At 49.3% G+C, this 24485-nt stretch overlaps 1 protein-coding gene across 5 annotated transcripts; it reads right to left on the bottom strand.

Annotated features, from left to right (window-relative positions):
* Positions 1–14: 14 nt before the first annotated feature.
* Positions 15–19220, bottom strand: CSF2RA (colony stimulating factor 2 receptor subunit alpha). Of its 5 annotated transcripts, XM_045089245.1 has the most exons (14): positions 19093–19220; positions 14280–14381; positions 12950–13092; positions 11622–11745; positions 8468–8597; positions 8208–8380; positions 6336–6469; positions 5372–5402; positions 4863–5068; positions 4497–4632; positions 3988–4365; positions 2797–2893; positions 1143–1224; positions 15–979 (listed from the first exon to the last, which is right to left on the bottom strand). In XM_045089245.1, the coding sequence occupies exons 1-9, from the start codon at positions 19154–19156 to the stop codon at positions 4887–4889; spliced, it is 1083 nt and encodes a 360-aa protein (XP_044945180.1). In that variant the 5' UTR covers positions 19157–19220; the 3' UTR covers positions 15–979; positions 1143–1224; positions 2797–2893; positions 3988–4365; positions 4497–4632; positions 4863–4886. The 5 variants fall into 5 exon arrangements, with proteins under 5 accessions (XP_044945180.1, XP_044945179.1, XP_044945178.1 ...); XM_045089244.1 differs by having other exon boundaries at positions 3988–4632; XM_045089243.1 differs by lacking the exon at positions 3988–4365.
* Between the last annotated feature and the right edge of the window lie 5265 nt (positions 19221–24485).

The raw sequence follows: 24485 nt of genomic DNA, 5'->3' as shown, positions 1-24485 counted from the left end.
TGGATGGAAAACCATGTCCCCAAAGATGTCCACATTCCGATCTCCATGTGCTGGATGGAACCATGTCCCAAACATGTCCACATTCCTATCCCCAGGTGCTGGATGGAAACATGTCCCCAAAGATGTCCACGTCCCGATCCCCACATGGTAGACAGAACCATGTCCCCAAAGACGTCCATGTCCCAATGCTCAAGTGGTGGATGAAACCATGTCCCCAAAGATGTCCACATTCCGATCTCCATGTGCTGGATGGAACCATGTCCCAAATATGTCCACATTCCTATCCCCAGGTGCTGGATGGAAACATGTCCCCAAAGATGTCCACGTCCCGATCCCCATGTGGTAGACAGAACCATGTCCCAAATATGTCCATGTCCTGATCCTCACGTGGTGGAGGGAATAATGTCCCCAAAGATGTCCACACCCTGATTCTTAGAGCCTTGGAACGTGTCACATTAGGTGGCAAACGGGACTTTGCGGAGGAGATAACTAGTCAGGACCCTCCAATGGTCTCCATACAGGGCTGGGCTGCAGCTATTGGAGAAACAGGGGAGGGCAGTGCTCCCATGGGGACCACAGACACGCCAGAGACCCACATCTCAGCCCTGGTGGCTGCTGCCAGGAGAGTATCTGAACCACCGTAAAGCAAGGAAGAGTTCTCTGTTTCCCGGGAGAGAAAGCAGGTGCATCACGGCGTCGGGTCCCAGCGCGTTCAGTGAGCCCTCCGACGACAGGCATCTTTGCAAAAAAATCACATTCTTTTCAAGTAAAAAAAAGAAAAAATACTATATAAATAAACGCTCAAAACAACAATAATGATAATTAAAAAAAAAAAAAAAAGGGCAGCTTCCAGAATGTTCCCGGGCTGGAAGCGTCTATGCAGTCCCACGCTCGCCGGGGCCACTGTGACTTCTTGCACCGTTAGGATCTCCTCGTTGTCACCTTTTTCCGTGTCCAAGGTGAAGTTCTCCCAGATGACCTGAGGAGGAAAGGGAGCATGGGGCTGCTGGGGTCTCAGGTCAGCCGGCGAGCAGGACCGGGACGCCAGCCAGACCCCACGAGGACACCGCGCTCCCCCTTGGGCAGACGCGCTGGGGCGTCCTCCCCGTCCTGGTTCTCCGCTCTGTCCCCGCCTCACCCACCTGGTGGTCAGGCCGATGGCTGTCCGTCCACTTGTCTTTGATGTGCGGGATTGGTGGGAATAAAGTCTGTGATGCGAGGAACCTAGGGAGACCGGAAGCGTGTGAGGTGCAGAGCCTGGGGACACACGCCCTTCTGGCCGCGAGGAGGGACGCGTCCTCCTGCCCGCGGTGGCAGAAGCCTGCGGGCCGCGCGCTGAGAACAATTCTACGGAAGAGTCACGGCGGGACCCCTCAAATTTGAGATCCGTGAGCCAACAAGACACGCTATAGGAACGCATAGGGTTAGGATGTTTCTAGAACCTTCGCTGACTCACTTGGGTACAGGGACTAGAGTGGGGGACGTGGCCAGACCCAGGCAGCCGGGGCAGCCCAGGGTCCCTGCGGATCATGAGGCGCGTGTCCCTTCTAAATCCACACCATGATGAACAGCGGTTCCCGGTGTGGCTGGTTTCTATGTGCTGGGTTAACGGTTTGCCCCGAATCCTAGTGTTTGCACTTAAAACAGCGGACTTCGTCTTTGCCGTCTTTGCAGTCTTGCTTCATTTTCAAATGGGCAGTTGCTTTCTCTCTTACCAAAGGGACAGCACCCCTGATTTTGTGACACCTGAAGGTGCTTCTGCTGAGCTCCGTACTGTCCCCCCAAAATGTATATTCAAGTCCTGAACCCCAGAATCTGGCAACGGGACCATGTTGGGAGATCAGGTCTTTGCCGTTGTAATCAAGGGAGCATAAGTTCATCCTGGATCAGGGTGGCCCTAAATCCAAGGACAGGGGTCCTCGCAAGACACAGAAGGGGAGGCACAGACGCAGAGGAGAAGCCCTGTGAGGACAGAGGCAGAGATGAGAGGGACGCGGCCACCAGCCCGGGGACACCTGGAGCCTCAGAAGCTGGAAGAGGCGGGAAGAACCCTCCCCTGGAGCCTCAGGAGCGAGCACAGCCCTGCCCCGCCTGGATCTCAGCCTGGATCTCAGACTTCTGGTCTCCAGACCTGGGAGATAATTCATTTCTGTTGTTTCAAACCTTCTGGTTGTGGTCATTTTTTCCCCTGCGGCCACAGGAAACTCAAACAGCTTTTCATTAAGATAACTGTTCTCATGCAAAGCACGCGCTCCCTCCCGTTCCGGCAGCGGGTTGCGGGGCTGCCTCTGTTCCCCTTTGCCCTCGGGTCCAGAATCCCTAGAGCACAGACTGGTGCTGGGTCAGCTCCCGTCCAGCAGGCCCGGCAGAGTCCTGTCCTTGTCCCTAGGCTAGGATCGGGGTCATCGAGGGGTGGGCACTGGAGGACACCTCCTGGGTCCCGACAGGGTGTAGGAGGAGTGGGCTTAGGCGTGCCCCTAGGACTCTGCAAGACTTATGGGCGGACATGAAGGGCTGGACGAGGGGTTGTGGGGAGATGTTCCAAAAAGAGGAAGGTCCTTCCCATGAGGCTGAATGCAGCCCGTTCCGTGAGCACAGCTGAGCTTGGTGCGCGTCCACGTCCAGCTGGAGGGACAGGGCTCACGGGTGGGCTCAGCGCAACCCAGGAGCCTGGAAGCATCGGAGAACGTGCGTCCGGTGCTGCCCCTCGAGGGTCAGGGCAAGGCCCCCGTTCCCTCCCAACGAACGCCTTGTCCGTCTCGCAAGGATGACGCCAACCCGTCCGCGGGGTTTTACCTTTTCAAAAGGCAGCCGAGGGTCAGGACCGTGATGAGGGTCCCCAGGACCACCAGCGCGTAGATGGGCACGAGGCTGGGCGCGGTTTCGTCGGAGCCTGCAGACAGAGGGGGACACACCATGGACCCCTTCGGGTGGACGGTCAGGTCATGGCCGGCTCCTTCCCTCGCCGGCTTGTGGCTTCCCAGAAAGGCTCAGAGCGGGAAAAATCGACCCCCATGAGCCCACCCCGAACCCGTCCCACAGAGCCGTGCACGAGGCAAAGCAGCCTCACGACCCTCCCAACGGTAACGTGCTCGTGCGGCACCACGACATGATATAGAAATGGACCGAAACATAAATTAGTAAAAAAAAAAAAAAAAAAAAAAAAGTAAAAATAACTAAATGAATTAACAATGAACCCCACCCCCAAATTACCCATTTCCAGGTTTGAATAAAGTTGCCTCACAACTAGTAGTGGGTTGCTAACCGTCTGCAATGGGCACTTTTTATAATTTGTTATTTTTCCAAAAGAGCACATCTTATGTTACTCTTTTTAAAGAAATCCAATTGAAAAACTCACTCCCTTCGGAGTGCCTGGGGGGCTCAGTCACTTAAGCGTCCGCCTTCGGCTCAGGTCATGATCCCGGGGTCCTGGGATTGAGCCCCACATCGGGCTCCCTGCTTGGCGGGAAGCCTGCTTCCCCCTCTCCCACTCCCCCTGCTTGTGTTTCCTCTCTGGTTCTTTCTCAAAAAAAAAAAAAAAAAAAAATAAGTGACATCTTTAAAAAAAAAAAAAAAAAGAAAAGAAAGGAAACCCAATCCTATGAGGATGGCCGTAACCAAATTGAATGGCGTTTTGAGAGTTTTCCATATTAATAGACGAAATGTGCTCTCTTACAAAAATAATAAAAATTATAATAATAACAATTTTACTTAAAAAGTGCCCATTCCAGGTGATACAAAGGTTTTTAATTTTGATGAATGCCCATTGACCTAGTATTATTATTTTTTAAAATTTTGTTGTTCCTCATTTTGGAGTCATAGTAAAGAAGCCTCTGTCTTATCTCTTCGAACTTACGTTTTACCTCTGGATGAATATTTCACATACATTTTATATGAGGAAAAAATAAGGATTTTTTTCATTTGCTTTTTGGGTCAGGGGAAAAAAAAAAAACCGAACCCACAAAATTGCATGCATCAAATGCTTACTGAAACGCTTTGAAAATATTTGGGAGGGAGAGGTAGTGCGGAAATGCAGATTTCTTGAGGACTCTATGGGCTTTGGGTCCAAACCATTAAATTCCTGCCAACCCTTCAAGGTTCCAGGGAAGAAAATGGCGGAAGGCATTGGTAATTGAGTTCCCTGGAATGAATAGCTCCCTCTTGATGAGGAGAAAACACGCCCAACGTGGATGTCCGCGTTCCCCTGGCCGGGAGCATGACGTGAACAAGGTAGGTGTGGACCAGGAGTGACTCATCTTTTCTAGCTGAGGCAGCCCCTGCGGAAGGCTGGGTGGGTTGTCCATTCTTTGAAGGAACAGAGCCCCGTGGAGACCCGTGGGTGGGAATTCCTCCGTCTGGGAGTCTCTGGGGATGGTGACCAGGACAAGGATGGGAATGGGGACTGAGCTGGAGATGGTGTGGTGGCAGGGCCTGGGCTGGGGACAGGAATGGGAAGGTCTCAGGGATGGATGGAGGGACGTGCCCAGGACATGTACCGAACTCAATGGGCTGGCTCCAGGCGCCCCACTTCTGGATCCGTGCGTCCGAGGTCCTTATTTTCACAGTATGCTTGGGTCTGGGCTCCGGACTTGGGAAGTTGTAGCTATTCTCCAAATTACCGGGCACCTCAATCTTTGGACAAAAGAAAAAGTGTGAGAGCGCGGTGTCCCGCCTTCCAAAAAGAGGGGCTAGAATGTCTTTTCCCACCACCGAGATGTATGACAGTGTCCAAGCACGCTTTCCTGATCCAGGCGTGGAACATGCACCGCGGATAGAGGACAAGGGGAACCGTGTCCTCACCATGAGAAACAGCATCAAGGGCAAGTCCCCCATTCACCATGGACCACCCATGGTCCACTCACCATGGGACACTTCTTGGGTGCTCATCAACCCAGATGCAGAAAACGTTCGGGGGGTACACGGGACAGGAGCAGAGCCACCGATGGGTAACGTCCCAGGAAGGACGTTAACTGAGTAAAAGCCCCCAGTTGCACAGCAGAGGACACTGAGGTCACCGTAGTGCTGGGACTTAGGACACGCCACCATAAAGGGCTTGGATGATCTTCTGCTAGAGGCGTTTTGAAGGAAGAAACAATCTCCTTCAAACCCAAAGGAGTATTTTCTTGACCAACATAGATGCACGTGGGGGGAGGACACTAATTTCAACAAATGGGACAGGGCAGGTGTGCCCAGACGAGCCCCCTCCCACAGCGGGACTGTTGGGAGCCTCCCTACGTCCCTGACAGGACTGCCCTCTCGGGAGCGGCCACCCTCTCATTCAACTCCCACCTCATCCTGGCCACGTGTCCACTTGAGTAACCTTGGACAGTTACGTGACGGGACGGTATTTGGGGTCAGAGTCTTAACTTACCAGTTGATTCTCGCTGTTTTCCGTTATTGCTCTAGAAAAAAACAAACAAAGAAAAAGACCGAGGTTTACTTTTCTCCATTTTGAAGATTTTTACAGGATCCGTTCATTGTCTCCTTGGACTGTAGTCACGGGGTAACCCCAAGAGTTGGGGCCATGGGAAGGGCTGAGCTCCCTCTGTATGTTCTTCTCCTCAAGTCGCGCAGACACGGGTATGGACTTGGCCACCGAGGATGGCCCTGATCATGCCTCGTCCTGGAACCCCAGCTACTGATGGGTCCAGCTAAGGGTCCAAGGGGACGTGGAGCAGAGGGTCCCCCTGTCTACACTGGGTCCATGTGGATGTGGAGTACACACTCCCTCTTGTCTACACTGGGTCCAGGTGGATGTGGAGCAGAGAGTTCCCCTCATCTACAGTGGGTCCAAGTGGATGTGGACCCTATCTACACTGGGTCCAGTTGGACTTGGAGCAGAGGCTCTCTCTTGTCTACACTGGGTCCAGTTGGACTTGGAGCAGAGGCTCCCCCTTATCTACACTGGGTCCAAGTGGATGTGGAGCAGAGAGTCTTCCTGTCTACACTGGGTCCAGTTGGACTTGGAGCAGAGGCTCTCCCTTGTCTACACTGGGTCCAGGTGGATGTGGTAGAGAAAATCCCTCTTCTCCAGGTGGGGTCTGAGTGGACAAGTAGCAGAAGGTCCTCTCTCTTCTGCATCTGCTTGGAGATCTCCAGCGCCCTCTGAAGGCTTGCAGGATCCAGCTGGGTGTGTGGCTACCCCTCCTGGACTGGCTCTGGTGGTGAACTTCACGCCCAGAGCATCCTGTCCACACAGCCACCCCTGTGTTCCTCCCCATGGATCACCTAGCCCTGCCCATCTCCCATGACCTGGGCCCTCACCGTGAGTCACAGGGGCTGCTGCCTTCTTCTCCTTGAGGCACAATGTCCTGCTTGGGGCAGAGTCCACTCACCTTTCTCTGGATGTCCAGTTGGTATTTGAACTCCATGTTGGAGAGCCTGTATCGGGTCTTGGGCTTTTCCCAACAGATCAGGCAGTGGGACTCATTGCAGAACACGCTGATGTTGTTGGGTGGGCTATATATTTCTGTAATGAGATCCCAGGACACTCCCCTGAACCAGCGGGCATCTGCTGGGCCACGGAGGTCAGACCCAGTTCTGCAGGCAGCTCCCTGGAGTCACACAGAGGCCAGAGTCTGTGTGGGTCTGAGTATTGCCTCTTGGGGAAGAAGACCACTGGGATGTGTACCGTTTCAGCGGTGCACGGAGGACAGTTCTGTGCTCATTTTGTGATGTGCATGTAGGACTCTGCACCCAGTTCTGATGCGTGGGGTCCCCCTTCTCACCATCAAGCTATTCTCAGACAACTGGTGGGGTGTCCTACAATTCAACTCAATTCTGACCTATCTACCTGGACGTGGGGTCAGATCTCCCAAGTCTCAGCCCTACAAGACTGCCCTTCCCCCCCCCCTAGATCAGATGCCCGTCACAAATCCAGGTTATTACCCATGGTTCTGACCCACCAGCTGCAGATAGAAGTTCCCAGGACCTCCTCCTCGGGTTCTATTAATCTGCTACAGCGACTCACAGAGCCCAAGGAAACACGTCACTCACTAATCACGGGTTTATTATAAATGGCTGTAATTCAGGAACAGCCAGAAAAAGTATGCATGGGGCCAGGTGTGGGGAAGGGGCTCGTCAGGGGTATCTCTCTTCCCAAACCCCCACATGTCCACCAAACCCAGGTCCAAACCCCATCCTTTTGGGATTTTAGGGAGGCTTCGTTATGTAAACACGGTGATTAAAATCATTGCCCATTGGGGACTGAGGTCAGCCAACCGCTCCTTTCCAGTCCTGGTCCGGGAGGTCACAGGAGGGGACTGAACATTCCAATCCTTTAATCACCTAGTTGGTTCCCCTGACAACCGTCCCCCCCATCCTTCGGGGCTTTTCAGCTGTCAACTGCTTAACATAACAAAAGGCACACCTTACTGCTCTCCTCCGGGGGAAATTCCTAAGGATTGTGGTCGTTCTGTGCTTGAAAGGACAGAGACCAAACATGCAATTTCTTACTGTCAGTCACAATGGCACAGGATTGAAGTTTGAAATAATATTGGGATTTCCTGAGATAAATAAAAAGGTTAGAAACATGGGGAGGGAAAAAGAAAAAAATGGGGATTGCCTCGGGAGGAGGGTGGCTGAGTCTGGGCCACGGGACGTTTGTCTTGCAGCAAGGAGCAGGAAATGCAGCCCCTGAGAGGTGGGGAGCACAGCAGCTACCTGGCTGGGTACACACACCTGGAGGTCCCCCAACAGGTGACGTGGAGGTGGAGAGTCGGGGTTGGCAATGGCCTGTGAAGTAGATGAACTGGAGAGTTGGCATCCGTTTGCCAATGGTGTCCCCCAAAACAGCAAGAGAAGGCTGTGCGTGCTACCCATGGGGGACGGCCGCAAAAGGGTCAGAGTTAACCTCCATCTCCCGGTTTGAACATCCTGCCTTTGGTCCTCAAGGGGCTTCACAGTCTGACTTCAGGCAAAACATCTTCCTGTCTGGACAGCCAGCTCTTGGAGGCTGTGAGGGTATTGGAAGACTCTTGCTTCTTCTGGGGGGAACCGCTTCTTATCACCCGGCTTAATTCAGACTAAAAGGATGGGTTGGCCTCCTTCCAGAAGGAAGCAACCACGCTAACACCTTGATTCTGGCCTCCTTGTATCTGGCCTCCAGAACCATGAAAGAAAAAATTTCCATCCTTCCAAACTTCCCCACAAACTCCCTTTAGTTCACCCGTTAAGCATCTGTTTACACCACAGGACGTGGCTCTTACCGATTTTCTTCCACGACAGAACCGAATCAAAGAACTGGACCCCCGTCCTTTGGCTGGTACCGTTCACCAGGAAGTAATTGTAGTTAGTTAGTCCCGAGAGGTCTTCCAGGTGACATCCCACGTGGGTTCCCGAGTCTTCTATGTAATGAGGACACTCTCTTTCCCTTCTTTTCCTATAAAATTCAAAACTGTTCAGAGAACAATCTGGGCTTCCTCTGGCCCATACGTCTTGGGATTGTCTACCTGAGCTCAACACTTACCTCGAGTCTCTTATATACAAAAAATATTGGACATCATCAGGGGCAGCCTGACCCTTTGCCCAACTGCAGTTCATGAAGTTTGCATTGTAGATAAAACAGGAGAAATTCTGGGCAGCTGTGCCATTCCCACCTGCGAAGACACAAAAACAAAATAATTTGTGGGAAATGGACCACATGGTTTCATGGTTGGAATGTCTACCAAACATCCAAAGAATAATTAATTCCAACCCCCCCCCTTTTTTTTTTAAGATTAATTGATTTATTTGTGAGAGAGAGCGAGAGAGAACATGAGTGGGAGGAGCAGAGGGGGAGGGAGAGAGAATCCCTAACAGATTTCCCTCTGAGCATGGAGGCCAATGGAGAGCTCAATCTCATGAACTGAGATCAGGACCTGAGCAGAAGCCAAGAGTCAGGTGCTCAACTGACTGTGCCACCCAGGCACCTCCTGCCCCCAATCCTTCTTAAACTGTTCCAAAAAATAGAAGAAGAGGCAGCACTTCCAAATTCATTTCATGAGGGCAGGATCATCATGATATCACAACCCTAAGATATGAGAAAATAAAATCACATCCCAATATCCTAATAAACGTAAATGTAAAAAATCGTTAACAAAATACTAACAAGCAAATCCAACGGCACGTTAAAAGGATTGCACGTTGCAACTGAGTAGACTTATCCCCACATGCAAAGATGATTCAATGTATGGAAATCAATCGCTGTGTGGCACCATTTTAATAGAACGAAAGAAAACATCACAGAGTCATCTCAGTAGCTACACACAATGTAGGAAATTCAAAATGTAGGAGGAAATTCAGCATCCATTCATGATAAAAAAAAAACTCTCGGGGCGCCTGGGTGGCTCAGTGGGTCAAGCCGCTGCCTTCGGCTCAGGTCATGATCTCAGGGTCCTGGGATCGAGTCCCACATCAGGCTCTCTGCTCAGCGGGGAGCCTGCTTCCCCCTCTCTCTCTCTCTGCCTGCCTCTCCATCTACTTGTGATCTCTCTCTGTCAAATTAAATAAATAAAATCTTAAAAAAAAAAACAAACTCTCCATAAAATAGGTATACATGAAATTTGCCTCAACCCAATAAAGAACAAATATGGACAGCCCATGGCTAAAAACCACACTCAATGGGGAAAAGAAAAACAAAAAACACGACTGAAAGCGTACCTTGTAAGGTAAAAAACAAGGCCAAGGTAGGCACTCTCACCACTTCTATTTAGCATAGTATGGGAAGTCCTAGCCAGAACAATTAGACAAGAAAAAGAAATAAAAGTATCCAAATTTTTTAAAAAAAGTAAGCTTATCTCCGTTTGATGATAGCATGACCATATGTGTGGGAAAAACCAAAGGCCAAATGAAGGACATTGTTATAGCTAATAAAGAAATGGATTAAAGTTGCAGGATATAAAATCAACATACAAAAAGCAGTAGCATTGGTATACACTAATAACAACCTATTCGAGAAAGGAATTAAAAAAATAATCCCGAGGTGCTCAGCCAGCTCAGTCAGTAGAACAGGCAGCTCTTGATCCTGGGGTTGTGACTTCAAGCCCCACGTTGAGTGTATAGATTACTTAAAAATAAAATAAAATAAAAAAAAGAAATAATCCCATTCATAATAGCAACCAAAAGGGTAAAATACTTGGGAATAAACTTAATCAAGGAAGTAAATTGAATATTATAAAATTATGTTGATGAATATTATAAAACATTGATGAAAGAGATTTAAGAGATTTAAGAACACACAGATAAATGGAAAGAGATCCCGTGGTTGTGAATTGAGATAACTAGTGGTGACCAAAGGTCCATACTACCCAAAGTGATCTGTAGATCAACTCAATCCCTATCAAAATCCCAATGGCGTTCTCTACAGAAATAGAAAGAGAACCCTAAAATTCAACAAAAGCCTCCAAAGATCCAAAGCACTCTTGAGCAAGGACAAAGCTAGAAGCATCGCATTTCCTAATCTCAAAATACATTGCAAAGCTATAGTCCTCAAAACAGTATGTCACTGGCCTAAAGATAGACACATAGATCAATGGGACCTCAGAGAGCCCAGAAATAAATCCACAGATCTATGGTCAACAGGGTGGACCTTCATTGAGAGTCCCAAGAACAGACAATGGATGAAGCGTTCCCTCTTCACTAGATGGGGATGGGAAAAATAGACATCTAAAAGCAGAAGAATGAAACGGTGTCACCTTATGTCACTGTGTATGGAAATCAAGTCAAAATCAATTAGAGACTTAAACACAGAACCTGAAACCATACAACATGTGGAAGAAAACATCGGGAAAACGTTCTTGGCATTGGTCTTGGCCAAGATTTTTTTGGATATGACACCAACAGCGCAGGCATCAAACCCAAAAAATATCTGTAATCTCTATCTATCTGATAAAAGCTTAATATCTAAAACAGATAAGGACTTCAAACAATCCAACAGCAAAAAAAGCCCAAAGCTCCCCAAAACCAAAAAAACTAGAAAACAAAACAAAACAAAACGTAAACTGAACAGGCAGAGGACCCGAATAGACATTTTTCAGGAGAATATGTACAGATGGCCCACAGCTATGCAGAAAGATGCTCAACGTCACTCATCAATAAAACCCACACTGAGCTACTACCTCACACACTTTTAATAGTCACTTAATTACTATTAAAGAGGAAAAAAAGATAAATACTGGTGAGGATGTGGATAGAAGAGAACCCTGTGCAGTGTCATTGGGAACGTACGTTGGTGTGGCCACTGTGGAAAACACGGATCTTTGTTTAGATACTGACCACAGAACTCCTATATGACCCAGCAATCCTGCTTCTGGGTGTATTTCCAAAAGAAATGAAATCTGGATCCCAAAAAGATAGATGCACCCCCATGTCCATCGCAGTATTATTCACAATAGCCAACACGTGGCAGATGCATCGACACAGAGAGGAATTGGTGTTTTCCAGGGGCCGAAGGGAGGGATAATAGCGTAATTGCAATAATTATTTCTCAGCATGTATGTCTATCAAAGCTTTAAGTTATATACCTTAAATATGTATAATACCTATTGTCAAGTGTATCTCAATAAAACCGAAGAGAAATAAAGGGAAGGTCTCTACCTTGAAGCTAGTGATGTTCAGAAGGGTCACTGCGATGTTTTCCCTACCTGAGTTAGCGTAGACCAGTGTTTCTGGAATCGGTCTTTGGGTGCTATTTACTTTAACCATAAGCGTGACTCCATCATGGAGAGAATAATCCGAAAACTCGCAGTGACATTCTTTCTCCTGGGGCTAAAAAGATGCAACCAGCCAGCACATTAGGAAACTCTTTTCTTCCTCTCCTCTCCGTGTTGTTCGCTCTTCCACGGACCCCGAGATGCCACCACCACCCATGGACATTCTCGGTGGGTGGATGTCAGCCTGCTCACATGAAGGCGGCACCTCGACTTGCTGGTCTAGTCTCCAGTGTTTAGGAGGTCGGAATAGAGGTCCCCTTTTAGTGTGCCCTCAGTCCCGGGGGATCTTGTCAAAATGATTCTGGTTCAGCCTGTTGTAGGCAGGGGATTCTGCATTTGTAACAAAGCTCTCAGGTGAGGCTAACCCGAGGACCACTGCTCTGAGCATCGAGATCTCTCATCACATTAAGCATCGTGGAGCTTAACGCACCCTCTTTTATGTTTTTCCGTTTTCTTGTCTTATCTCATACCCCTTTCTCCCGCAGCTGTCATGTTTACATTGTATCTATTCAGTTTGTTTTCACATATCTATTTGTTTTCATTTTATGTATCTATTTGTATCATCTATCATCTCTTTCATGTATCTATTTGTTTTCATCATATCTATTCACTAACTTTGTTTTCAGGGAACACGGGTGACCAACTATTTCTTTCTCAGGATTAAGTCGGCCACATGGATGACTTTTGATGGACCGGTCGAGCAAAAGGCTGCTGTTTCTGTTGGTAGGACGGCAGATCCCCTAAGCAACACCCCTTGAAGGGGTACAGAAGACTGAAAGTCCCAGAATAATCCATTTGTCTTGCCCCTGAAGGAGGAACTGTCATTGGCTATTTCATCTCCCTGAAAGTGACTGCTGGAAATTCTGGGACCATTTGTGTGCCCGATTGCAACCTACCTGTATTGCACTGGAGCCCTCATTCCACAAGCCTACCTCATTTCTCCTTCCGTGGGTGGTTGAGCATCCCTGAGGGTCCCACCCTGCAGCCTCTACCAGGGCTAACCTCATAGGATTTTTGGGCTGGGGCTCCTCACTCGGGAGCCCTGAACGCCCTTCCCTTTTGGGATAAGACATTTTCCAAGGAGTGCACCTCTTGGACACAGGCCAGAACTTAACTTTCCTGGTGCACCCAGAAGCATGTCTCCTAGATGTGTCTCAGGGTCACACACATGCTCTCTGTTTCCACCAGTTGCTGCCTTGTTTCTAACTTGACAGGAGCTTTGTAAAGGAAAGCAATAGTCCATAACGAATCTGTCTTACTATTATGCTGATTGGTCCATCCTCCTTGTGAATCATCACACATTCGAGGTAGGTAGTGTTTTCTTCGCAGTCCCAACTCAGTTTCATTCTCCAAGAATCAAACTTCATATTCAGACGGGGGACCCTTTCCGCACTTGGAAGATCTGAAAGAAAGGATCACCAGTTTCAGAAATCACACTTTTCCCGCCTCTACGCATTGCCTGCTGACCCATCCCATGTCTTGTAAGCCAAGATCAAGACTGGGACATGGTGTCCTTTCCTTTATCCACATAGATGGCCTCAAGGCATTGACACATGCATCATGGAATCTCCCCCTGATGGATCTCTTCTTCCTACCTGGACCTCCGTGCCCTTTCTCCATGTTAAGATGCTTTATCATGCCAGTAAGCCAAGGCCTACCAAGAGAGAGCACCAGAGGCTGTAGACTCACAGCGTGCCACGGTGAAGAAGTTGGCCACCACCACTAGCATTTGTCAGAGACCAAGGGGAGACAGGGGAGCGGGCAAGTTTCACAGTGGGCAAAAGGGAATATTCAGCTGTGTCCTGAGCAGAGGCTGTGGGTGTGGGAATGCAGGTGGCTCACTACAGGAGAACATCCCAGGGGACTGGTTAGGGGACCATATCTGGCTTTCTCTAGTTGGTCCTGTATAGGAACTGGAGTCAAAACACAGAGAAGCAGTTGGGTATGAATCAAGTGCTGGGCACTGGGGGCCCGTAGTTCCAGAAGGAATCATTTAGCTCCTTGGGTTGTCATGGGGATGGACATCTGGCTTTTTCCACATCTAACGTGCAGACAGCAGGCTGGCTCTGTGGGTTGGTCCCCATAGATGAGGGCTGGTCCCTTGGGCAGGTTGCTGCAGGTCATGGGCCAGAGTTCATTTCTTAAGGATGTTCTGCCCATTGTCCATTGGTCTACTGAAACTCTCAGCCACATGGCCTCCATGCTCCTGGTCAGTCAACGTTGCCTTTGCCAAGGGGTGGGACTTGAGTGTGTGTGGCCTCACTTTGTATCCTCTGTCCACCTGTTTAAGTCAATATGTTTATTAGTCCCTGCCAGGGCGATACCCTCCATGTCCGTAGCTCAGACCTGGGGCTGATGACCTACAGTTTGCATCTAGGGTGGATGACCTCGTCATAAGCCTGGAGCAGGAAGGGGCTTTCAGAGCATGATCAAGAAAATACTTTAGCTTCTGGTGACCCTGGATTGTGCCACTTGGCTGACCAATGAGTACGAAGATGAAATGCGATTGGACTCAGGATGTGTCCCCAAGACACACGGGACGTAGGAATGAGACAAGCAGAGAAGGGTCAAACAGGTTCACGCACTTACCCTGATGCTCCAGAGTCTGGAGGAACACTGTGTCCAGCAGCATGAAGAACAGGATGGTTATGGCCAGGAGTCGCATGGGGTTGCCCAAAGGATGAGGAAAACCTGCAGGGACAAACAGTCACACTTTGAGGAAATCAGCTTTCATGGGGATTCTTGGCAAGGCTGCCCCAGTGAGGTTTCCTTAGGGAGTGCAGGACTAAACCCAGCCTGATGGTCAGCCTACTGACCTGGCCAGCCGGGGGTCACTGCTGGCTGCAGAGGGTCTCTAGGTTACAACCAGCTTCAGGGTGGGGCAGAACCAAGGGCCTGTCCTTCGGCGTGGACACGGGGCTCCAATCCACCCCGTCGTACTCTGTGCCACTGGGGCAAATTGCCCACAAGCTGTGGCTTCATTCCTGTCTGTAACCTGGGGGAGGACATGGATGTCTCTGGGGCCATGATTCTGTCCACCACATGGGGATCAGGATATGGACATCTCTGGGGACATTAGCCTGTCTATCACAGGTACTAAGATCCACTCCCTAAGATGTATGGCCAAGTCTAAGATCGGCAGCCCCTTTATGAACATATTGTCCACAAAAGAACAGTGGAGATAGTCAGGCCGGGTTGTTCCCAGGCTGCTGGACCCATGAATCAGGCTCTGGCTCCACATACCTGGCCTCCTGGACATGTCCCTCCCTCTCTAGCCAGGGACAGGGGTGGAGCACAAGCTCACCAGGCCCTTCCCCAGTCTAAGCTGGGGAAGTGACTGGGATTCTAGGTCCTCTGGGGCTGTCCACCTATGCCAGAGCCCACAAGAGGTCCAAAACAGGAACCCACCGCTGACTTCTCTTTTCTCCAGGATCAGCGTCCTGAGAGGGACAGCTTGCAAAAAGATCTCCTACAACGTGGAGATATACTACTGCTGCGCTGCAAATCTATCTACAAACCAGCCTGTCTGTCTTCATGGTTCATGGTTCAGATGAGCCTTGAAGCCATGGAAGACACGTAACAGTGACTTTAAGATGCTTTTTGGGGAATATTACACCCACTTTGATTATTTTCTCATTTAATTATAATTAAAATTTTTACATTTTTATTTAAGAAATTTTAATGTGAGTATGGTTGACACATGCTCTGAAAGTTTTTAGAATGGATTTTGGGGGGAAGAAAAAAGGAATGATAGCTCAGGTTTCCATGATGGTAATAACAGCTTTTTTTTTTTTTTTTTGAGATTTTTTTTCCTCTTTTTTTAAAACTTGAGTTTCACAAGAATCAAAAACGATATGTTAAAAAAAAAAAAAAACAAAAAGAAAAGAGGAAAATAAAAAGGGGTAAGTGCACCGAGAGGCATAGGGGATGTTAAAATACATTTGCTCAGTGAAAGAGGCCAGTCTGAAATGCTACATCTGGGAAGGTTCAGATTCTACGACATTCTGGAAAAGGAAAAAATATGGAGACAGAAAAAAAAATTAGTCGTCACCAGGGTTTGGGGGAGGGACAGATGAGCAGGCAGGACAGAGGGGATTTTTTAGGGCAGTGAAACTACTCCATATATTTCTATGATGATGAGTATATGTCACTCTATATCTGCCCAAACCCATAGAACGTCCCACACCAAGAATGAGTCTAATGTAAACTGTGGGCTTTAATCAATAATAGTGGATCAATATTGGCCCATCGGTGATGTCGGATGTGCCCCACTGATGCCCAATATTAATAAGTGTGGAGACGGGGTGAACGGGGAAGCACGTACGTAGGAATCCCCTATACTTCCCACTTGAATTTTTCTGTAAATCGAAAACTGCTCTTAAAAAAAAAAAAAAAAGGCAAAAAAAAAAGGCTATTAAAAACATTTCAACACGTAAGTACAAAAGCAAAGGGCTCTGTTCGAGGACAGCTGCACTCGACAAAGAACATCTGATGGTCTGCGTGGGTTTGGGATGGCATCTTGGGCTCTGCCCAGCATTGCCCTGGTGGGATTTCTGCTGGTGTTTGCTCTTTGGTTGTTGTTGTTGTTGTTGTGCTCTGTAATGGGGCCTTCCATCTCTCCAACTTCTCTCCCCGTCAGCCGCTGACTGTCTGCTGTTCATCTCTCTGTGTTCCCCGGGACTTCATCCTTTCAAAGCCTTCCCTTCTCTTGCACATTCCTTCCTCTCTTCTTTGACCATGCACAGTCATTCTCTCTGTCACGTCCTTGGGTTTATAGAGTCGGTTGGTCTCAACACTGTCTCTTTGCTCTTGGTGTATTACCTCCCTGGGGGCCGACCGAACGAACGGCCACAAATTTCTTCCCTCTTTCCTTCTTTCCTTCCCGTTTCTCTTCCCTGCTTTCTCTTTCCCTTCCTTCTTCCTTCCTTCTCTGCTCCCTTCTCCTCCTCTCCTTCTCCCTCTTAGACATCTCCATCACCAATTCCTTCTCTGTTTCATTCTTTCCAGTGTCTCCTTTTTGGAGATCCCGCCATCACACCCCCAACACCCACCCTGTGGACCTGCATGTCCTCACCTCCAAGCTGGCACCCGTCTTCACAGACTCTCTTCTTCTTCCCCCGGACTCCCCTGAAGCTCGGCTCCCGCCAGGACCCAGCGCCTCCCTCCCACACGTGGCTAGTTCAGCACATTTTGGCACCTCCCTTCGTTGATGTGCAGCCCCTCCCAGAGGGCTTGTCTGCCCTCTGTAGGACCTATAGGATCCCTTACCTTACTGATCCTTGCCCCTACAGACCTCGGAGCTGTGAATTCCCTGCCCTTGAGGGTCAGCTGGCTTGTCCAGAATCTCCAGCCCCTTCTCCCCTGTCGCTGCACCAGCTTCCCAGGCTGGAGCCCAACGATGCAGAGTCCAGCCAGTTCCCCAAGCCAGGTGTGCGCACCTGTGCCAGAGTGCCCCTGGGGAGCGGCACACAACCTTGGGTTCCTGCCTCCCAACCTCCCCAAGCCCACTCCCTCCTAGGGCACCACCCTTGCTCTAAAAGAGGAAATAAAAACCATGGAGCAGACCTTCCCGAATGTCCGTGGCCTCCCACACACCTTATACTCCAGTGCTATGGAGTAAGTTCCTGGATTCCTCCATCTGCAAGCTAAACCCTGCTCCAACGGGCCCTTCTTGTCCAGGGTTCTTGGCATGGGGTTGGGGGGCCTCTATGATGCACCTGAGAGCATCCTGGGGAATACCCTTCCCCTTTGCTGTTGCTGTCTTTTCTCTGCCCTGCTTTCCACATCTGCAATCTTTGAGCAGAGCCACCCTTAATTAGGAGACGGTGGTTCAGTACAGCAAGGCAGGGAGCATCCCTATCCCATTCATCCCTGGTAAGCTTCTGGAATCTGCTTTCCTGCACCTTTTTCAAGCCTCCCACAGCATCAGCTTTGGGGCTGTACATAAAGTAGGTGCCTACAGATGCACAACCCATCCCCCCATCAGAAGGAATCTGCATAGGAATACGCCCTCAGCTGGACAGTTCCCCATTCCGCTTCCTCTAAACTGAACTCCACTTGCCTCTCATCATGATGGAGCAAAAGCATAAACTTCAGTAAACTTGATCTAAGAAAAAAAAAAAAAACCAACCCCTAATAAAACCCAAATAGCGACATTATCACATACCCAACAGCACCATGCAAGATGATCTAGCAAGGGTTGCTGTTTCAATTACATGGTTACTCACAATGTGGGGCTCTTGGCCAACAGTGGATAATTCTGCGGCAGCATGAAGTAATCAGTGTTGTGATTTCTCCACAGCCTGGGCCGACCATGCATAGGCACGCTCCACTTGGCTCCTAGTTTCTCCCTCACACTCATTCTAGGAGGCCATTCCTAGTATCCTCATGCAAGTAGGTAAGAAAGTGAGGTTCAGGGAACTCTCATGGTCCGTTTACCTCATTTTTGCCTTGATTTTTAAAAACGGAGGTGACATTCACACAGTATAGAGCTCATCCCTTGAAATGTACAACTCAAAATGCAACGGATCCAGAATGCTCAACCATCACCTTTTCCTGAGTCAGGTCATTCTCATTCCCCACCAAAAGAGGACCCCCACCTCCATGAATCCAGCACTCCCCATTCTTCCCTCCTGCTCTGTGGATTTGCCTGGGGTTTTGTTTCATAAGACTGAAAACGGAGATGTCACTTGGCTATTTTTTTGTCCACAGACTACCCACTTTCCCTTCTCCTTTCAGTTTTCCCCAGACCGGGTTTTCTTCCCCTTTCTATAAACCTAAAGTTCTACAGAAACACCGGCTCCATCTGTCACACTAGGTCAGATCAAAGACCCAGGGCCATGCAGGTGCTGCCGATCTATGGGCATCCGTTGGATGAGCTTGGATGTTGAGATCCCTGCCCTTTGGGGGAATGCAATCAGTCGTCTTGCTGAGACAACACAGGGAAGGAAAGGTTGTGGTCCCCAAAGACACCTGTCCCCCAGGTTGGCCAGGCTCTGCACTTGGTGGCCAGGGGATCTGAGATAAGTGACTGCTAGCAAAGTGTCTCCCTAGGATCCAGAGACCACTGGTTCCCCCTGTGGATGACCACATGCATCCAAGCCTCTGTAGTAATTCCAAAGTGGCTTCTAATATTCACATACACAGACTTGTGAGAGGGGCTCAGCCTGCTCCCAGGGCAAGGTGGCTAATCCCTGGGGCTAACTCAGACCTTTCAATGCAGTGCCCACGAGCTCAGTGCCTGCCTCCCTGTTGGGTGCCTTCATTCAGAGATTCCCACTTCCCACCCCTAGGTGCTCCCTGATCTGCAGCAGGAGCTGCCAGCAGAAGCAACAGGAGCAGAAATAGCTACCTGAGTGACAAAGCACATTTGAGAGTCAGAGAATGAAGGGAGCTGCCTTACCCCACCGCACCGGGCTCTGCTCTGGCCACCTGTTTTCTTTCTCAGTTTCCCGGTGCTCCGACATCTGGCTGTCGTCTTGGACAGCTCTCTGCCTGGTCACAAAGTGAGCACAGAGATTGCCTTGTCAAGACATTTCAACCCTAGACTTCCCTTTTCTCCTTAGCGCCCACCCCTTCCTGTGATGTTTTCTCATTACACACACTTGAGAAACCTGTGGATGGTGAGTGAGCCCGTCAGCTTCTCAGCTCCCAGAAGAGAGTGGATCATGGGGGTGACACCCACACACTCGTGCACACCCCCACACACAGCCCTCGTGCTGGCTGGGAATGCAGAGCAAAGCCGAGCGCAAGAGGAGAGGTGTTGAGATTCGGGCTGCCACTGTCTATGAAGAACACAGAGAAGATGTCAGCCAATGAAAGTCAGATAGGCAGGCGATGTGTCCATGGCTCCCACTTCCTGAAGGAACCACTCCCCTTCAGCATTGATGTGGAGAACCTCATCTTCTCAAGGTTTAACCAAATGGCTCATTGAGTTTGCCCAGGATGCTATGAGCTTGCTGGCTTTTGGCATGGGGCCACTTTTGTGCCATTGAATTCATCAGAGCTTTATTGGGCACCTTTATTGATTAGAACCTAGTGGAGTGGGTAGGGAGCAAGTTTACAGCTCATTGCAAGACAAGGTTGAGTAGATGGGCCATGGGGGCTGGATTTCTCAGCATGGGACGTTTGGATGAGGAGATGAACCATAGGGGGCTTGAGAGTGGGAAGTGTTTCATCTGAACCATGGAGGACATGCTAATGACCACTGGGATAATGGTACTCATGGTCAATGGAGCATCTCAGGAAGTGAGGGACATCATATCTTGGGTAGAGACGCAGGGATGGGGGCTGGATGGGAAGGTCACCTGTCAGCTCTTGTTGAGTGGGATGAGCCAGCTCTGTTCAGGTGCATCTCTCCCAGTGACACCGTTAATGTGATCACCAGAGAACCCTCCCTTGTTAGCGGTCCTGGAAACCTAGGAGCAGAAGCAGGACCCAAAGGGGAGACCACTGTGAGTAGCATGACAAACACACAATGGCCAGGACAGAACTGGAGAAAGGAATTGCAGGTACCCATGCTCAGCACACCTTGAGCACTGAGAAGGTGCAGAAATGGTGGTGTCTCATCTGAGTTGGAGAAATAGAAGAAGCTGGCAAAGGGCATGTAGCCAGGGGAAGAGATGCCATGTTCTAGACTCTTACACAATTTGAGTCTCTGAAGCTTGAAAAATCTCACAACACACCTCCATGGTAGAGATTTAACTCAGCAGGCATGGATTGTCTACACCTGCCCCTTCCAGGGTAAGGTCTAGCCCTTGATCAGCTCCTAGAAGTTCACCTATGAACCCATGAAATGTCCTGTCTGATGAGTGTCTCTGTTTGCCTGGAGCCACGGTATGGGGTTTATGCTATGATGTGATTTAAGATGGGGCTTGAGGTCATGCCATAGCCAGCCTTTTGAAGGAGCTGGTGATGGAAAGACTCAGCTCAGTCATGTGGACACTCCATGCTATGTGACTGACCCTAAGAAAATGCCTGGACTTCAAGGCTTGGTGAACATTCGTGGTTGGTACTGCCTCATCCATGTTGTCATACACGGTCACTGGAACACGTAAGTAACATCCACAAGTCCATGGGGAGAGGACACCTGGAAGAGTTCAGACCCCATCTCTCTTGGACTGTGCCCCATGCATCTGTAGGTCTTCCTGATTTTCATCTGTATTTTTTGTTTTGTTTTGTTTTATTAAACCAGAGCCATGGGAGTAAGAGCTTTGTAGAATTCTGTGAGTCCTTCTACTGAATCACAGTACCCGTGTCGATTCTCAAGGACCCCGACATGATATCTCTTCACTGTCATGAAGGCCACCATGTCTGGCTGAGCATGACTCACACAGAAAAAGATTAACAAGTGCTGACTGGTCTGAAGGAATGACAGGGTGATGTTTCTTGGGACCCCTTTGTTCCATCTTTGCTTCAAGTGCTTTTGCCTTGGCCTTTTTAGATCTGCCTGAAGCTCCCTGGAGCTTCTCTCCCAGGAGCTCCCTGGTGTCTCCTTCTCTCCCTGGAGAAGGAGAAAAAGAGTAAAGGGACCATGTCTGCCTTGAGGTGGCTCACAAAGGTCCTGTAGGACTGCCTGGGGAGAGCACAGAGACCAAACGGGGGAACTGGAGGCCAAAGTCAACCGTGGCCACACACATACTAGACTGCTGGAAATTCGCCTCTCTGCAAGTATAACAAAATGTACTATTCTCTTCTTCTTTCTTTATTTGGGACTTGGATTTTTCACTGACGCAACAGGTTTTAACTTTTGTTAAAGGTTAAGTTTAGTCTTTGCTGTAGGTCACATTCTGAGAATTTAATGTGGAAGTAGATTTGCACACCATGGTCTTCTAGGAACTCCTAGAGAAGAAAAGGTTAAAGTGTTCCCTATAGCTGCAACCCTCCTCCACATTGTCACTCCAGCCAGATGGTTGTCCCTGGTGGGATGTACCCAAGGGCCTGGTGGCAGGTCACCAAGGGTGGTATTGCTGGAAAGTCAGAGCCTGTCATTCACTCTGAAGAGCTCGTTTGTGCCTAGAGGTGCAGGTGGACACTTGGCAGGTGTCTTTGTCTCTGGTAGTGTGCCAGTCAATGACTCACTTCTGGACTCTCTACTGCTGTTCATGGGCTCCTCTTCCAACTGTGGCATGAAGGATGTGGGACAAGAAATTAAGGGGAAGACCCACGCCTCCTTTCTCTGAAAAGAAAAATAAGATAGTTCATCAAGCAGACTTGCTAAAGAATCCATCTATAATGATAATCATGGCGGTGGGGATGGAGATGGTGGTGACGGTGGTGATGGTGAAGATGGTGATAGTGAAAATGAAGATGATGATGGTCATGGTCATGGTGAAGATGGTGATGATGGTGGTGGTGAGAAGTCAGCTGGGAGGGAAGATGAAAAGAATAGAGATTAGGACAGTTTAGGACAGTGGGGGCATGTAGCATGAAGCATGTAGCTTCTGGCCACTTGGTTAATTAAGCCTCAGTCCCGCAGTGAAGATCTTCACAAATGAGGGACCCACCCTGACCCTGAGTCTCTTCATTGGTAAATGGGAGACTAGTTCTCCTTTCTGCAATGCATGGTGAGGGTCCATTCAGTTCAGATGGCGAAACTCTGTTTCACTGTGTGGATAATTTTATGACTTGGGATGGCACCAATAAACCATACACATTAAAAGTAAATACTTGAACACATCGTGTTGTGTATGCTTGCTTGTAAAGGCAGCTCCGTTTTCCAGACGATGGGCATTTCCGGCAGACCCACACATTTTGCTTCTCATTCTCCTCCTGTCCCTCAGACCCTTGCCTCCCCCTGTTATCCTCAGGCCCTCTGGGCTCCTGGCCCCCTGTCATTTCTGCTGAAAACTGTAGGGGACCCTCCTTGGATCTATGGGCTTTCTTTCCTGTTTATCTCTCCCCTCCCCACTCCGCACTCCCTCGACTCACAGTCTCTCACCCTCTTCTCCTTATAGGCCATCAGTTCTTTCTCCAAAGATCTCAAGGATCTTCGGGTCCTTGTCCTTAAGTCATGCCTGGAAATTCTCCCAAGTCTTCAGCTCTGGGTCCCCGTCCTTAAGTCATGCCTGGAAATTCTCCCAAGTCTTCAGCTAGGGCAGCCACAGCACTCGCCTGCCTGCTTCCCATTTCTGGGGGTCACTGTCCTATGTTGCATGAACTCCAATGACTTCAAAATCATTGTTTCATGTTGCATAGGGTTGAATGGTATCTCCCCCAAAATGGTACCCAGTGGGAACCTTGCAGTGGGACCTTCTTTGGAAATAGGGTCTTCGCAGTTGTAATTAGTTAAAGATGATGTCGTTCTTGATTAAGGTGGTATTAAATCCAGTGACAGGTGTCCTTACAAGGGACAGAGGAAGAGAGACACAGACACAGAGGAGAAGCCATGTGATGATGAAGGCAGAGATGGGAGGGACGTGGCCCCAGGCCCAGGGATGCCTAGAACCCCAGAAGCTGGAAGAGGCAAGAAGGCCCCTCCCTTGGAGACTCTGCCCCACCTGGATCTCAGCAACCTTACCTGGACCTTAGACTCTGGTCTCCAGAATCCGAGCATCTTCAAATCTGCTTCCCAATCCTAGAGGGATCTGCCCTGGCCTGTGGACATGGTGAGGGTGACATATTTTCTTGACGTAAGACATGGTTGGGAAGAAGTAATGGTCTGTGTGGTGTGAGTCTTCTCTGCCTTTGTCTCCCATTCCAGGCCAGGAAGCCCAGGTTCCTCCTTCACAGTGTGGGGCATGAGCATGCAGGGTGCTTTCCATTCTCCTGAAATATAGTTCCTCTGAGCTGACGGCAGCTGTGGTTCCTGAGTCTCCTTCTGTTCCTTTTCTTAGAGGCAGGAGTAGGCATCAGAGGGTGGGTGGGAAGGGGCCAGAAGCTCGGTGACAGAAGTGAGAAAGACACCCCCAAAGTCACAGCTAATGTTGAGGAGAAGCCCATTTGATGCCACAGGTGACATCGGGATGTACAAGACCCCAGAGAGAGACAGGGTCATAGAGTGAACCATTCAGCCACTTAACAAGGGGACACAGTGATAAATGCAGGCACTGACTTAGGACGGGTGTCTAGAAATGACTTCTATCACTGTGTCATAACAAAAATGGATGTATTGTCAACACCTCCTTAAACAGAGTGAGGAATGAAATGGAGAGAACACTTTCTAAAGTAAAAGGTCTTCTTCTGCACATGGAGAACCTCCTTATGTTGATACTCTGCGTCAACCAAAAAGAGGTAACATCCAGGTGGGAAAGCAGGGGGGAGCTGGGACCTAGTCTTGCCTGTACAAGAGGGTTCTGCACCATAAGCTATTCCCACAACTTGCAGGTGGTCTAAGGGAACTGTGTTTTATCAATGTTGTCCCCAAAATTACGTTTAAATGCTCTTATTCCACAAGGTCTAGGATCAATGAGCAAAGACTATAGGAAATGTGGTGGGTCATTGGCATACTGGGTGTTCTGAAGCCAGGGGTTTAATGACTTTGTCTGCTGACCCTCTTTCCTTTGTAGTCCTATAGAGTAGTAGCTCCCGTCCTTGTCCTCAGCTTCAAAAGCTCATGCTCAGCCACCCAGAGATGGAAAACCAGCTCTAGTTCTCTAGCCAGCATACACCACCAAGCAGCCACCGAGTATCTTGTAGGACCAAGACTGCCCTACAGGAATCCAAGGGGTTCTCTGCTGTGCCTGGGTCATGCGTGGTGAGAATCTGGGCTTCCGGAAGTTGTGTTGTTTTCTCTCATTTTCAAGAGGCGATAAGCAAAGTGGTGCTGGGAACTTGATTTTTTCAGCAACCAATTTA

The sequence above is a fragment of the Mustela putorius genome, unplaced genomic scaffold (assembly GCF_011764305.1).
Source record: "Mustela putorius furo isolate JIRA1106 unplaced genomic scaffold, ASM1176430v1.1 tig00003836_pilon_pilon_pilon, whole genome shotgun sequence".
Taxonomy (NCBI): domain Eukaryota; kingdom Metazoa; phylum Chordata; class Mammalia; order Carnivora; family Mustelidae; genus Mustela; species Mustela putorius.
Note: the sequence above shows the minus strand (reverse complement) of the source record. Positions and strands in the feature narration are given on the sequence as shown.